Here is a 15185-nt window from a genome sequence, read left to right as displayed (position 1 = left end):
TGATTGGTCGTGATAATCTCTAGTCCCTAGCAATAATAGGTTTTTGTATTTAGTTTTTGGGACCAGAGCAGCACTGAACCTGTTTCTTCTTCACTGTTTGCTGTGGAAATACAAAGAACTGGTTCTAAGTGACACATTGGCTATGAATTAACATCCATAATCACCACAGAAACCACTTGAGTAAATAAAAAAATAATTTCAAAAAAGGACTTGAGGAACCAGTGGACTCCAGATGAGCTGTTATTAGCAATACCAATGAATGCATTATGTGGTATTTTGCAGTCAAGGCAGTAAGGCTGCAACGACATGTCAACGTTATCGATTATGTAAATATGTCGACCTGGATAGAGTGCTTCGATGTGTACACAAGGTATTTCTTAGTCTTAAAGAGACTTGGTTTTAATCCATAATGAGCTTGTTCTCAAACTTTAACGTACGAATGAACATCATCAAGAAAAACCTAGTCTGGTGCTCCTCTTGTTCATCTCTGGTTGCCCAACATACACCATAACTAGGTAGTTCCCTCTGCTGGTCATATTAGGTATAACAGTTGATTCATTGCTTATCAACACAGACAACACCCTGACAATGGCGAGTATAAGTAGCATACATTAATTGAATGAAACTTCTACCTCTTAAAACCAGATTCGTCCATCAGGTTTGGGACTTTTTCTGGGAGAAACTTAACAAAATGGTGCTATGTACGCTCAGTAATATCTTAATAGGGCATCACAGCATACCATATATATAAATATATGGACGACACGGGGGCGTAAACCGTCCGACATGAAGCAGACGACGGTTTGCCTCTGCGAAGTCCATGTCAATTAATCTCTCGTCTGCAGCTGTTGTAACCTGGTAAATTACAAAGTTTTTTAACAAGCCATAACTCAGTTTCCTTGGTAACACCTGAGGATCTGACTAATACCTGAAACAATCACTACCGTCCCATAAGGTCCTTATGCAATGGAAACAGTGTTTACTTCTCCAGTAACTAGGACGGACCTGAGATATGACTTAGCAACGGGGGATATTCTAGTCCGCTCAGCTCTGCCCGGCTATGGTACAGTAACAAACAAATATATTTGTTTATATCATTTTCTTTTCTCTTCTCTTCTGCATCCCAGTCATCAAAATTGTTAAATTCCCCAAATAAATTAAAAGAAATTACAAAATCACTCATGTCGCCATTCTGCGGTAGCCGGCTCTTCTTCTCTGATGCTCCGTTGCCGTGGTTACCACCTGGCAGTTGATCCAGCGCAATGATATTAAAGTTATCAGGCAATTTGACCGAACTTGTTTTCTAGGTGTAGATTATCACTTTTAACCTACACCTGCCAGCCAATCAGAATTTAGTTTTCACACAGACCGTGGTATAAAAGCATTTAACTAATTATTAAGTGACAGTGAATGCATTTAATTAGCATTAAATGTAGTTTGTTATTTTATAGTTTTCACGTGTAAGTCGTGACTTGATAGTTTTCTGGTGTAAAAAATAAAACAATAATGCTAACGGCTTACCTACTTCAGAGTGTCCCAGCCTATTTGGGTCTTTTTTGAGCACTTAAAACTAAACAATATTGATTTTGAATACATTATTTTTGATTCATGGAGATTGTTCTGAATAAACCTAATGATTCCCTAAAGCTGGGCATACACTGTGCAATATTTTAAATCGTTTGAGTCAGCCCCATCTCAAACTGCACCACTAGATTGCTGAGTTCAAAAGTTCACAGCCCACGATTTATGGTCTCAAACTAGACGACCCAATGCTCGGATGCGACCCGTCTGCTCACACTATACGTTCATAATCCTCACGTCGGACTTCTGTGTACTGGAACTGCAACGTCAAAAAGAAGTGGAAGAGGAGGAACCCCGAAGTGGGAGACACCGAAGATGCTCAGCATAAACAAACACGCTGCCTCAAACCTGAATTATGGCGTTAAATTGACGGCGTACCCTACGCCGTAGGCTCTGCGTTGGTGTAACGCGGAACCATAAATCAGGCCGTCCCGTGGGCCCACCACCCGCAGGAAGGACCATGGCAGGCCGGTGCTATGTGGACTGGGTAGCAGTCGTGGCGGGGTGCCTCGACGACCCAATCCCTGGACCAAAACCCTTGGAGTGGGGACATGGAATGTCACCTCGCTGGGGGGGAAGGAGCTGGAGCTTGTGCCTGAGGTTGAGAGATACCGACTAGAGATAGTCGGGCTCACCTCCACACATAGCTTGGGCTCTGGAACCCAGCTCCTTGAAAGGGGCTGGACCCTCCACTACTCTGGAGTTGCCCAGGGTGAGAGGCGGCGGGCTGGTGTGGGCTTGGTTATAGCCCCCCAGCTCAGCCGCCATGTGTTGGAGTTCACCCCGGTGAACGAGAGGGTCGCTTCCATGCGCCTTCGGGTCGGGAAAAGGTCTCTCACTGTTGTTTGTGCCTACGGGCCGAACAGCAGTGCAGAGTACCTGGCCTTCTTGGGGTCCCTGGGAGGAGTACTTGATAGTGCTCCAACTGGGGACTCCATTGTTCTACTGGGGGACTTCAACGCTCACGTGGGCAATGACAGTGATACCTGGAGAGGCGTGATTGGGAGGAACGGCCTCCCCGATCTGAACCCGAGCGGTGTTTTGTTGTTGGACTTCTGTGCTAGTCACGGATTGTCCATAACGAACACCATGTTCAGGCATAAGGGTGTCCATCAGTGCACGTGGCACCAGGACACCCTAGGCCGGAGGTCAATGATTGACTTTGTTGTCATCTGACCTTCGGCCGCATGTCTTGGACACTCGGGTGAAGAGAGGGGCTGAGCTGTCAACTGTCGCTGGCGGAGGAGGAGGTTGGACAGACCGGGCAGACCCAAACGGATTGTGAGGGTCTGTTGGGAACGTCTGGCTGAGCCCTCTGTCAGGGACATCTTCAACTCCCACTTCCGGGAGAGCTTCTCTCAGATCCCGGGGGAGGCGGGGGACATTGAGTCCGAGTGGACCATGTTCTCTGCCTCCATTGTCGACGCAGCGGCTCGAAGTTGTGGTCGCAAGGTCTCCGGTGCCTGTCGTGGCGGCAATCCTAGAACCCGGTGGTGGACACCAGAAGTACAGAATGCCGTCAGACTGAAGAAGGAGTCCTACCGGGCTATGTTGGCCTGTGGGACTCCTGACGCAGTAGATAGGTACCGGCAGGCCAAGCGAGCCGCAGCTCGGGCGGTCCTGGAGGCAAAAACCCGGGTCTGGGTGGAGTTCGGGGAGGCCATGGAGGAAGACTTTCGGTCGACCTCTAGGAGATTCTGGAGGACCGTTCGGCACCTCAGAAGGGGGAAGCAGTACTCTGCCGGCACCGTTTATGGTGTGGGTGGGGAGCTGTTGACCTCGACCTCTGGATGTCGTAGGGCTGTCATGGTTGACACGCCTCTGCGGCATCGCATTGGAGGAAGGGGACAGTACCGTTGGAGTGGCAAACCGGGGTGGTGGTCCCTCTGTTTAAAAAGGGGGACCGGAGAGTGTGTTCCAACTACAGGGGGATCACACTTCTCAGCCTCCCCGGGAAAGTCTACGCCAGGGTACTGGAGAGGAGAATACGGCCGATAGTTGAACCTCGGATTCAGGAGGAACAATGCGGTTTTCGTCCCGGTCGCGGAACACTGGACCAGCTCTATACCCTCCGCAGGGTGGTCGAGGGTTCATGGGAATTTGCCCAACCAGTCTACATGTGCTTTGTGGATCTGGAGAAGGCATTTGACCGTGTCCTTCGTGCCATTCTGTGGGTGGCGCTCAGTGAGTATGGAGTCCGAGGCCCTATATTAAGGGCTGTCCGGTCTCTCTATGATCGGAGCAGGAGTTTGGTTAGCATTGCCGGCAGTAAGTCAGACTTGTTCCCGGTGCATGTTGGACTCCGGCAGGGCTGCACTTTGTCACCGGTCCTGTTCATAATTTTTATGGACAAGATTTCTAAGCGCAGCCAGGGGCCGGAGGGGATCCAGTTTGGTAACCATAGGATTTCATCTCTGCTTTTTGCGGATGACGTTGCCCTGTTGGCTTCATCGGACCGGGACCTTCAGCATATGCTGGGGCGGTTTGCGGCCGAGTGCGACGCGGCAGGGATGAGAATCAGCACCTCCAAGACCGAGGCCATGGTTCTCCACCGGGAAAGGGTGGCGTGCCTTCTCCGGGTGGGTGGAGAAGTCCTGCCTCAGGTGGAGGAGTTCAAGTATCTCGGGATCTTGTTCACGAGTGAGGGAACGATGGAGCGGGAGATTGACAGACGGATCGGTGCAGCGTCCGCAGTTATGCGGTCGATGTACCGGACCGTCATGGTGAAGAGGGAGCTGAGTCGAAAGGCGAAGCTCTCAATTTACCGGTCAATCTACGCACCTACACTCACCTATGGTCATGAACTTTGGGTAGTGACCGAAAGGACAAGATCGCGGATACAGGCGGCCGAGATGAGTTTCCTCCGCAGGGGGGGCTGGACGCTCCCTTAGAGATAGGGTGAGGAGTTAGGTCACCCGGGAGGAGCTCGGAGTCGAGCCACAGCTCCTTCACATTGAGAGGAGTCAGCTGAGGTGGCTTGGGCATCTGTACTGGATGCCTCCTGGACGCCTCCCTAGGGAGGTGTTCCAGGCATGTCCCACCGGGAGGAGACCCCGGGGAAAACCCAGGACACGCTGGAGAGACTATGTCTCTCGGCTGGCCTGTGAACGCCTTGGACTCCCCTCGGAGGAGCTGGAGGAAGTGTCTGGGGTGAAGGAAGTCTGGGCATCCCTGCTGAGGCTGCTGCCCCCGCGACCCGGGAACGGATAAGCGGTGGACGATGGATGGATGGATGGATGGATGGATGGATGGATGGATGGATGGATGGATGGATGGATGGATGGATGGATGGAACTTTTGAATGGTTTGACACAGAGAGTTGTAGGTGGTGTCATTGAACTCGGTTTCGAGTACTTGACCTTCATTGGTGCAAATTAACTCCGCCCCTTCTTCTGATTGGTCGATATTTCATAGTTCCTATTTTCGGGTATAACTTTTGAATGTTTTGACATAAAGACTCGTGGGTGGTGTCATCGCACATGGTTTTGAATCCCTTGACCATAATTGGTGTGAATTAGCCCGGCCCCTACTTCTGATTGGTCGATATTTCATAGTTCCTATTTTCTGGCTTAACTTTTGAATGGTTTGACATAAAGAGTTGTGGGTGGTTTCATCGGACGTAGTTTTGAGTCCTTGACCTTAATTGGTGCAAATTGCACGCGCGAGGGCCCGTTCATCACTGCTTGCAGCTTTAATTATTATTGTTATCACACCATAATGATATCATACTAATTTTCCTGCTAATTAATTAATCTTTTCTTTTTCTCTTTTTACCTTAATGAAGCAGCATTCACCGCTGGGCCTTTGCGTCAAACTTCTTCATGATTTCCTCAGGTTCAATCCTCTTTGTTATGTTAGTCTCGATGTACAGAAGGTACAGAGATGACGGTCTCTGCTGGGCCATAGTTGTCCTCATCCAGTTGCGGACCCGGCGCATCGCAGAAAATGAGCGCTCACAAGTCGCTGTCCCAACTGGAAACGAAAGTGCCAATTTAAGCACTTTAGTGAAGTTTGGGTAAAACCCAGTCAAGGCAGCGGCTTTTAGATTTTCCAAAGCTACTCCACCTAAACTAATCGTTTGTGTCGGGGGTCCTGCTCTGTGACAGAAATGTTGTTGGACTCACAAAAAGTGAGTATCTCTCTCCACATAATGTCCCAGTTTTTTCTCATATCCATAAGTCCCTGTACGCTGGCCTGCAGAACACTGGAAGCTTGAGCAAGTGTGGTGTCTGATTTCTGAAGGGCCTGAGATGCGACATGGATGATGCGCAGAGCGTGAGAGAACACAACCAAACACACGCAGAAGTCTAGTTTTCCCACGCTGTGAAGCAGACCTGACGCCTCTGTAAATCGGTGGTATGGGGGCACAGAAAACTCATCAAGGGTGGTCATGATGGAGTTGACAGAGCTTTTCACAGCTGACATGTTATGCCATCATCATGCCCAAGTTGTCCAAAAAAATGTGTACAGGCATTCCATGATATAGAAAAAACCAGAGGCCACTCGGTTGACTTTGCAGGCTTCAATCAACACCAGATTTAACTCATGCGCCATACAGTGGATGTAAATAGCGCTGAGGTGATCCTTGCGCATCCTCTGCTGCACTCCGTTAACTTTCCCAGCCATAACGGCAGCACCAAAGTAACACTGTGCAACCACGGGGAGTTTGGAAATTCCATGTTCATCCAGGAACTTTTTAATGTGACCATGTATTGCCTCCGCATTCCGTCATTTCTTCAGATTTAAAGCTTCGAGCTTCAACCATGAGAGTGAAAAAAACATTCGCCTCAATTTTTCTGATAATTTCTTTCATCACCATTTCAGAGGCTATTTGTATGAACTCGTTTTGGATGTCATGACTTGTGAGAGACGCTGATTTCTGCTGCATTGTTTTCCAAAAAATTCCCACGGTTGCTTGAGCCTTCAGTCTCATCGTGTCCTCTAAAAGCAAGCCCTTGTTTTGCCAGAAACAGGACGCTTTCAGCGATGGATGTTGCATATTCTCGGTTTTCTTTTACAGTTTTCGTGTGAGCTGTGCTCATTTCTCATCAATGACAGAGCCGCTTTGTTTAGACTGCTGATAACTGTGCCACTTTTCCACACTTTGCTCTTGTTTAATAATTTTTTTCTTAATATTTCTTGTTTTGTTTTTTTGTGTGTTTGTGACAACTTTGGGGAAGCTAAGCTTCTCCTAGCCTCTTAATAGCGCCGCCTATGGTGGCGATAAATGAAAAAAGATTAGACAACGCCGTGATTGGACAAGGAATTGGCTGGGCAGACGTGGGAAATGCGGTCTTTTTTTCTGCTATTAAAACATGATTTGTAATGTGAATCGGGTCGCAGCTGCTTCAACTGTGTGATTCCTTCACGAGGAGCGACCAGGATTTCAAACACGTTTGATTTTCTTGCGAGAACACAATTCGTGATCGGGAGCTCATCGTGACGTGTTAATCTCTCGTCGTTACCCCACATATGCTGCACGAGGCACGACCAACGATTGGGTCGAAATCCGGCCCGATCCAAAAAATAGTCGCATGACTGGAAAATCGGCTCAAAATGAGCCGATAATCGCACAGTGTCTGCCCGGCTTAAGACACTTTTGGTTTGGTTTATGTATGAAATGTATTTTACTTTTTCACAAGTAAAAAATTGTGAGGATGGTAAAATGTATCATTTGTTCCCATTTAACAGAAAGAGGTATCAAAAAGTGGGAAAAAAATCTTATCTAGATTAATCGAAAAAACAATCAATAGATTAATGGACAAGAAAATTATTGTTAGTGGCAGCCCTACAAGGCAGTCCAAAAACATGCAGAACATGATACAAGACTTCTGAATAACAGTTTGCCAGCATGTTGTTTGGGGAAGTGTTCATGTGACATGAACATGGGGCACGCCTTATTATAACTTGTGGAACGTCTACCCCGTACAATCTAAATGATCTTCAACCCAAACCAGTTGTGAGCAAGAGTGAACTGAATAGTAACAAACTGAAAGTGACAGTGAAGTAATAAAGTAAAAGACCTGTAGAAAATGTTGGGTTTGAATGGTTCTGAATATAGCAAACTCAGAATAGAGCAGGACTCTTCATGACTACTTCCAACTGTGGAAGCTTGTTTGTTGCTTTGAGATCGCTGGTGAAATCCTTAAGTGTAACATCCGTGTTGAGTTTTTCCTGATTTGTGAAAGCAAACGCAGGCATCCTGGAATTTTGGAAGCAGAGAAATGCAGTCATATGACAACTTTTGCACAGTGGACAAGGATGGCAGAGATCTAAAAGTATGAGTTTATTTCCATTCTGTTTCAGGTCTACAAAACCAATTAGTAAATCGACAGAGGACTCTCAAAGTCACGCAGTAAGCTTGAGAATACTCAGCAGCAACGGAAGGCAATGTCTGCATAATTATAAAGGTAGTTTCTGCTTGAAAGCTGTTTGACAACATGGGCTGCATATCATTTTTATAAAAACTTCCCATGAAGAGTGAAGCTTCATGCTAAGATTACATCAAGCATGCTGTCAGGTGACCCTCTTTGTTGACACGAAAATACTTTAAGGAGTAGGCATGGGTGGCATGCTGCGTTTCCCTAGATACTAAAAAAAAAAAAAATCCTGACTGTCACGGCTGCACATTGAGCTAGTTAGCAGGGGGGTTCCAGCTGGAACAGGCCCACTGAGAATGAGGAAGTATTAGTGTATCTGGGATGGACACCACCACCAGAGCCAGCAGGAGGCTGGGTAAAAGCAGCTGAGACTGGTCTTTTATGCGGAAATAAGGGCCTGGTTCTCACCAGCCTGCAGCTGTCATCCTGACTGTTTGTATTCAGAAGCTTCGCTCACTTCCTGAAGACATCTCGGCGTGGACTTAATTGGGGTGCTTGTTGATGGTTTGATTTGATTTATTCTGTGTGATCTGCATTCAGGATGCTGCTACTCGGAGGGGCCCATGACTTATCTTGAGATTCTGTGCTATGAAGCAGTGCTGCGCTTTGGTCTAATTCATCTTTTTCTCTCCTTTAGGTCTGGTACATGGATGGTTACCATAACAACCGCTTCGTGCGAGAGTACAAGTCTATGCATGACTTCATGACATCGGATAACTTCACTTCCCACCGGCTGCCCCACCCGTGGTCGGGAACAGGTCAGGTGGTCTACAACGGTTCTATCTACTTCAACAAATTCCAGAGCCACGTCATCATCAAGTTCGACTTCCGCACCTCCTCCATCAGCAAGTCCCGGCAGCTCGACTACGCTGGCTTTAACAACGCGTATCACTACGCCTGGGGTGGTCACTCTGACATCGACCTGATGGTGGATGAAGGAGGCCTGTGGGCCGTATACGCAACTAACCAGAACGCCGGCAATATTGTCATCAGCAAACTGAACCCCAACACTCTGCAGATCATCAAGAGTTGGACCACCAACCACCCCAAAAGGAGCGCTGGAGAGTCTTTTATGATCTGCGGTACACTCTACGTCACTAACGGCTACTCAGGAGGTACCAAAGTCTACTACGCCTACTCCACCAACTCCTCTACGTACGAGTACATTGACATTGCTTTCCAGAATAAGTACTCGCACATCTCCATGCTGGATTACAACCCACGGGACCGTGCGCTCTATGCTTGGAACAATGGTCACCAGGTCCTCTATAACGTGACCCTGTTCCACGTCATTCGCTCAGAGGAACTGTAATGGAGATGGATTTAATACAAAAATGCGTATTGTCTGTGTTGAAATCTCATTATATTCCAAAATATGTCTGCAACATAACAGACTGTGGCGAGAACATTTATAAAACCCAGTAACTTCTGAGAGACTGCATCGCCGTTGTATGCAAAATGGATTGAATGTGCATATGAAAAAAATATATATATGAAATTGAAGGGTTTCATTCCAAAATGTCATTTATTTATCATAAGAAAAATCTATACCAGTTAATGTAACAAAATCAGAGTGGATTGTAAGAAAAATAGTTATTTTGTAAATAAAGGTGTCGATATGACTTGAATAGTTAGGTCTTTAGGTATTATACTGATAGCTTCCATATTTTTTATTTTGGAATGAAACTCTTTAGCTGTTTGCTGTTTAGAAAATGATTGTAAAAGTAGAATATATATCAGATGTAAAAGAATAAGAACGGATGCCAAAAAAAAAAGTTCGGTCATCACGCCTTTTGTTTTTATATATAAAGGAATATCAACGTAAGCTCAGACCTGCAGCTCCAGTTCTTCTGCAGAAATCCTCCGCGGTGAACTCTTCATGTGGTCTACGGGGGTCCTGAAACGAAGACTGTTAATGATAAACTGTTGGACCCCCGTGTCCCATGGATAACAGTGGGAGGTCAGTCCCGTCAAGGGGTGCGGTAGGCAGTCAATCATGTTGTTTTTAATCAAGTATGGTAGCAAATCTAAAGTCTGTAGAAAAGCAACAACATCCACGAAAAGACCTGAAGGCACTGACTGTTCATAGTGCTTTTTATTTATGAATTTTTTTATCTAATTTTCCTGTGTTGGTGACTACATGTAAAAATGAATTTCTTTGCATGGGTGTTTTTTCTTTTTTTTTTAATCCCTCCAGTCTGCTCTTCTTAAATGTATTTTCCTGTACGTTATAAAAAAAAAAAAAAAAAAAAAGTTTGGGTATTCGGGTGGAAAAGAGCCCCTCTGGGATTTGAGGATTTGCAAGTTTATTTACTTTCTTTCTGCTTCTTTCCATTTTCTTAACATGTATTTCTATTTGTTGTATGTCATTTTATTTTTCAAATGTTCTTGTATTACTGTAACTGTTGGCACCAGTTCTGCCTCTCTATACTCGTCTATCTAGCTCACATCTCTCTGAAAAAAAAGGAAGAAGAAAAAAACAGAATGTATGACGTATCGTATCCTGGATAAAGGAACCCTGGTTCTTTTATTTTCTAGTCACATCATGCGCCTCAAGTAGGGAGAAGTCTGTTTTTTGTGGCTAATCCTGCCTCATGTCATGTATCCCCACACTGCTAGTGAAGGATAATGTTTAAATGTATACCTTTTGCCGAGAACAAAAGCTTTTCACTCTTTTTGCGCTTTGCTGAATATGTGTTGTATCTGAAATGAGATAGTTAATGATTCGTGTCAATAAAACAGAGAAATGTCACTCTTATATAGTTGCCTTAATCATGTACAAGCTGTTTAGGTCTCAAACAGCACAGGTTACTACTTCTCCATCGTATTTATTCATAGAAATAACTTTTTTTTTTCTAGTGGGGAAATTGATAACTCATTCAGTGCCACATGCATGTGTGCTGCTCTTCATTCTGTCTCTAACTGCTCTATTCAGCTGCTCTTCGCTCTTTCAGCGGGGGCAACCACTCAGCTGCAGTGAGAAGAACGTACCTGCCACCAACAAAAGTTTCAAATATTCAATGAAACGTTTAGCCCATACAAATTGTATCTGGGTCCATAATTAACATGGGAGGAAAAAGGTCCTAATCATCATCTTTTATTTGATCTGCAATGTCCTGAAATGTAACCTTTTTATCTCTGCGGTGTGTGTCCTCATGCTCAGAATCAAAAGTCTGTTACAGTTTAAACACCTTGATAAAGCTGACTCCTCTATCAGGAGCAGTGGGCTCTGCTTCGTTAGAAAGTCAGCACGTTTGATTTCTGACAAACATCAGAAGTGGCTTTTTCTGATGTGCTGGATTCTGCATCAGCGTTCTTGCCCTCCAAACTTGATTGGTCCAATACTTCAATGAAGCATCATTACGGGAAAACTTGAGGAGATGCACTTCGGCCTCCTGGTGATGGTATCACAGCTCAGCTAGAATGATGACATAAATTCTAAAAATAAATAATAATTTCAAACAGGTTCTTTGAAGTTAAAAGGACTACGTGTATATCCTGAATAAGAACTATAGACAGAACTATATGGACTATAACACCTCCTTGGTGAGCTTTTCTGGACACGTTCTACTGGGAGGAGACCCAGGACACGCTGGAGGGACTTCACCTCTCAGCCGGCCTGGGTATGCCATGGCATCGCCACAGATAAGCTGGATGAAATGGGGAGAGTGAAGTCTGTGAAGTCAATGCTGAAGATGCTGCCCCCACGACCTGACCTGACCCAGAGGATGGATGGATGGATGGATGGATGGATGGATTAACTACATTACTGCATCAAAACTACATGCCCTTACATGAAAACAAAGTTGGAACTTTCTCCTTTTCTCCTGCTACAATCTTTCCTCTTCACCAGCACTTTCATTTGTTGATGCAAAAAAAAACGTTTTTTTATCACTTTGACATCTCAAGTGTACATATTTCTCCACTGGATTCATCCTCAGTAAAATGGGCAGAGCGAGAACACATCTGCGCATTGGGATTACTTGACCTGACTTCACTTGACTTGTACCCCTAGCGCACATGAACACAGAGACAATGATGGATGAGGAGAAACAGCAATACTCCTCCAGCTATCACGCAAAATATTTAAGAGTGGCCCGGACAGGACTCATATACATTAGGGACTCACCAAAAATAAAAATAAGAATGTAACAAATATATCAAACCTTCGTATAAAAACTCAGCCTACTTGGACTCAGCAGGAAGGGTTGAACCTATGACAAGAATCTCCGTGACTGTGGAGAGAAATGGCAACTCTTCTACAAACGTGAGCACAACAGGTTGATTTATCGAGGGCTACTTGAATTGTCATTAAAGGTGATTGACAAAAGAGTGATGTGAATACTTCAACAGCTTGATAAATACCCCAAAAAATTACTTGGGGTTGAGTCAGGAGAAAAATCTGTCGGTGACAGCAGCACATCTGTGAAAAAGATTTGTTTTATTCTCATAAGATCAGACACACATTCTGTGTTTGCTTGTAAGCCCAAACCCAACGAATGACCTATAGGGAAATGTGCAGTGACATGCATACACCTATAAACCATGTGGGTTGTTTTTTCAGAACCATCCAAGGGGATCTGCCTAAACTGAAGCTTCACTTTAGATCGGGCAAATGTGATCTCCCCTCTCATGTTGATAATGTGTCCTGAGTGCCTTTTACATTGACGGATACCCCGAGTTTAACACTTGAATCTAGCTTGTCACCTGTCCTTTTCGCATTAAAGGAGCTTGAGGCCGGATTGTGGCAGGATTTATGAAAAAAATCCGTATACATTTTAAGTTTTCTAGTAATAATGTCAGATGAAGCGTTCCAAACCCAAAAGAATGAGCCCTCTAGTGTATCTCTCCGTTGCCTTGAACAGGCTGTGTGCTGCAAAATGTGCTGCAATTCGGTCCCGAATTTCCCGCGCTGGGCTGCAGATGTGACGTCACATGACGCTGCATGTGCGTTCTCCCCGTTCTCCCGTGCCGGCTTCACTGTTGGCTGCAGTACCCCCAACGGCCGTGGCGCTACAGAGTCTCATTTCTTAAAAGGAGCCTCAAGCTCCTTTAAGTGACACAGTTTTGTGTGTCGAACAGGCCCCACCAATAACCTGCATCGGAGGGTACAATTAAATCACGGGTCAGGACTAAGAACTGATGTGGGGTGGCAGACCGTGGGTGGGAATTGTTGATGACAAGAAGAAGATGTCTGCAAGCTCCTCATCATCAGAGCCATGGACGCCATAAATCAGCTTACAGAACCGTTATCTGCAACTGGCTACTAAAGTGACAGACTGCAGCTTTGCAAAGACACGGCACTGGGATAACTAATAAACTGAAGAACCTCAGGAAGATATTTACGTTCAATGAACAACAGAAGCCGCAGAGAGAGACTGTTGGTAATATATTATCTGTACAACGTGATTTGTTATGCCAATCCAACATGGATCCGCCACCCGCTCCATCTCCTGCATTGGACAGCTATTCGGATGCATGTGAAACCAGAGGCCACCCAGACAGGCCATCATGTTACATAGTACCAGAACATGAGCCCTTAACAATTATTATATAAACAGTGGCAGGTAAAAACTCCCTTAGTGAGAGAAAAACCTTAAGCCAAAGAGTGGCAAGAAAAAACTCCACTTTAGGAGGGAAGAAACCTTTAGCAGGACCTGGATCATAAGGGAAGAAAGCCAGATGATTTAAATGACGATAGGAAAGAGAGGATCAAGAACAGAGAGAGGAGAGACACAAATATATTGTCAATATTATATACTGTATAGCAGGGGTATTCAACTAGATTCAGCCGGGGGCCACATCTGCAAAAGGACTGTATGGAGAGGGCCACACAATTTGAAAATGTGGGGGTTTTCAAAATGTATTTTGCACTCAAAGACGAAGACTTATGTAAATATAATACATTTGTATTATATATTTGAATATATCTAGTTTACATATGAATTATGTATTAATTGTCTCCAGATTTAGTAATTGTGAATGTTAAATATAATATTCAGATAAAGAAATATTATTTTGAATGCAAGTTCATTTTGAAACCATGCATTGAGCAAACTTAAAGAAGTTGATATTGACCTACTTTTAATAAAACACACCATAATGACAAAGCACCACTTTCCACCAAGATTTCCTTATTTGAATATTATATTAAGCATTGAGCACAACCATTTTAGTCCATAGTAGCCAGTTATAAAAATATTATAAAAAAAAAAAAAAAAAAAAAAAAAAATTCAACAAACACCCCCTTTTTTGAAATATGACCAGGGGCCATATAAAAGCTCCTGGCGGGCCGCATGTGGCCCGCGGGCCGCCAATTGAATAGCCCTGCTGTATAGGATACTTGTATCCATTATCTGTCAGATGGAGAGCTAAGAGGTCTAGGTACATATGACTGACACTTGCTTAGTTGATTTACAACAGAGACCACCCTGGAAGCTCTGGCTTGCAAACATATACAGAAGATATAGAGGGGGCAGAGCAGCACAAAATACTACAAGAACAATGAAGCACAGTTATGTTTACGAGGCGCCAGTATTGTAATTAACAACTATGGATTGAGCAGAAAAGAAAAGAAGGAGAAGAAAAGAGGAGAAGAGGAAAGGATGGAGAGAGAAGGAGGGTGAGGGGCACAGCTCAGTGGATCATTTACAGTGGCGTAACATCATGGTGATAGGCCCCGATGCAAATATTTTTTTTGTGCCCCCACCCCTGCCCTACACAAAAGGGCACATCGCATGCACAGCCATTATAAAGAACTGCTATTGTCGCCATGTAGGCTAACATTGTTGCTGGCCACACTCACCCTGACCTGGCCCTGGCGTAACCCTGTGGAGCACTGACTAATCTGTGCAGTCTTTGATGACTAGCTGATGTGAAACATCTCCTCTGACTCGGGCGTGTTGGAGCTGGGAAAAATCTGGAAGACTCAGGCGTCTCCCGTCTCCCTTTAGCTTGAATTTTGAGCAGTGAAAGGTTTGAAAGCTCAGTCTAAGACGTAAAGTGGAAACATGTTCAATGTTTTTTGCTAAATTAAACACTTTGTATTGTTTGAGTACTCAAGGTTTGAGTAAGTTTTTTATTTACGTGTTTTAACTAAAATGATGCCCGTCAGTGATTTTTGTTCCATTGTCTTCCTTTTTAACCAAACTGTCCCCTTTCACTCACCCCAACTTCTCTTTTTTCTTCTCCCTTATGCTTCAGCAAGTCTATCATTCCTGCTCT

General features: G+C 44.8%; 1 protein-coding gene across 2 annotated transcripts in view; it reads left to right on the top strand.

Moving 5' to 3' along the window:
• Positions 1-10708, top strand: part of olfm1b (olfactomedin 1b) — a 36918-nt gene extending 26210 nt beyond the window's left edge. For both annotated transcript variants that reach the window (XM_061733791.1, XM_061733790.1), the window contains exon 6: positions 8599-10708. In XM_061733791.1, the coding sequence (XP_061589775.1) occupies positions 8599-9273 (675 nt within the window). In that variant the 3' untranslated portion in view covers positions 9274-10708. The remainder of the gene's footprint in view (positions 1-8598) is intronic.
• Positions 10709-15185: the final 4477 nt, after the last annotated feature.

The sequence above is a fragment of the Cololabis saira genome, chromosome 11 (assembly GCF_033807715.1).
Source record: "Cololabis saira isolate AMF1-May2022 chromosome 11, fColSai1.1, whole genome shotgun sequence".
Lineage (NCBI taxonomy): Eukaryota > Metazoa > Chordata > Actinopteri > Beloniformes > Belonidae > Cololabis > Cololabis saira.
The sequence above is the reverse complement of the archived record's forward strand: the minus strand, read 5'-3'. Positions and strand labels throughout refer to the sequence as shown.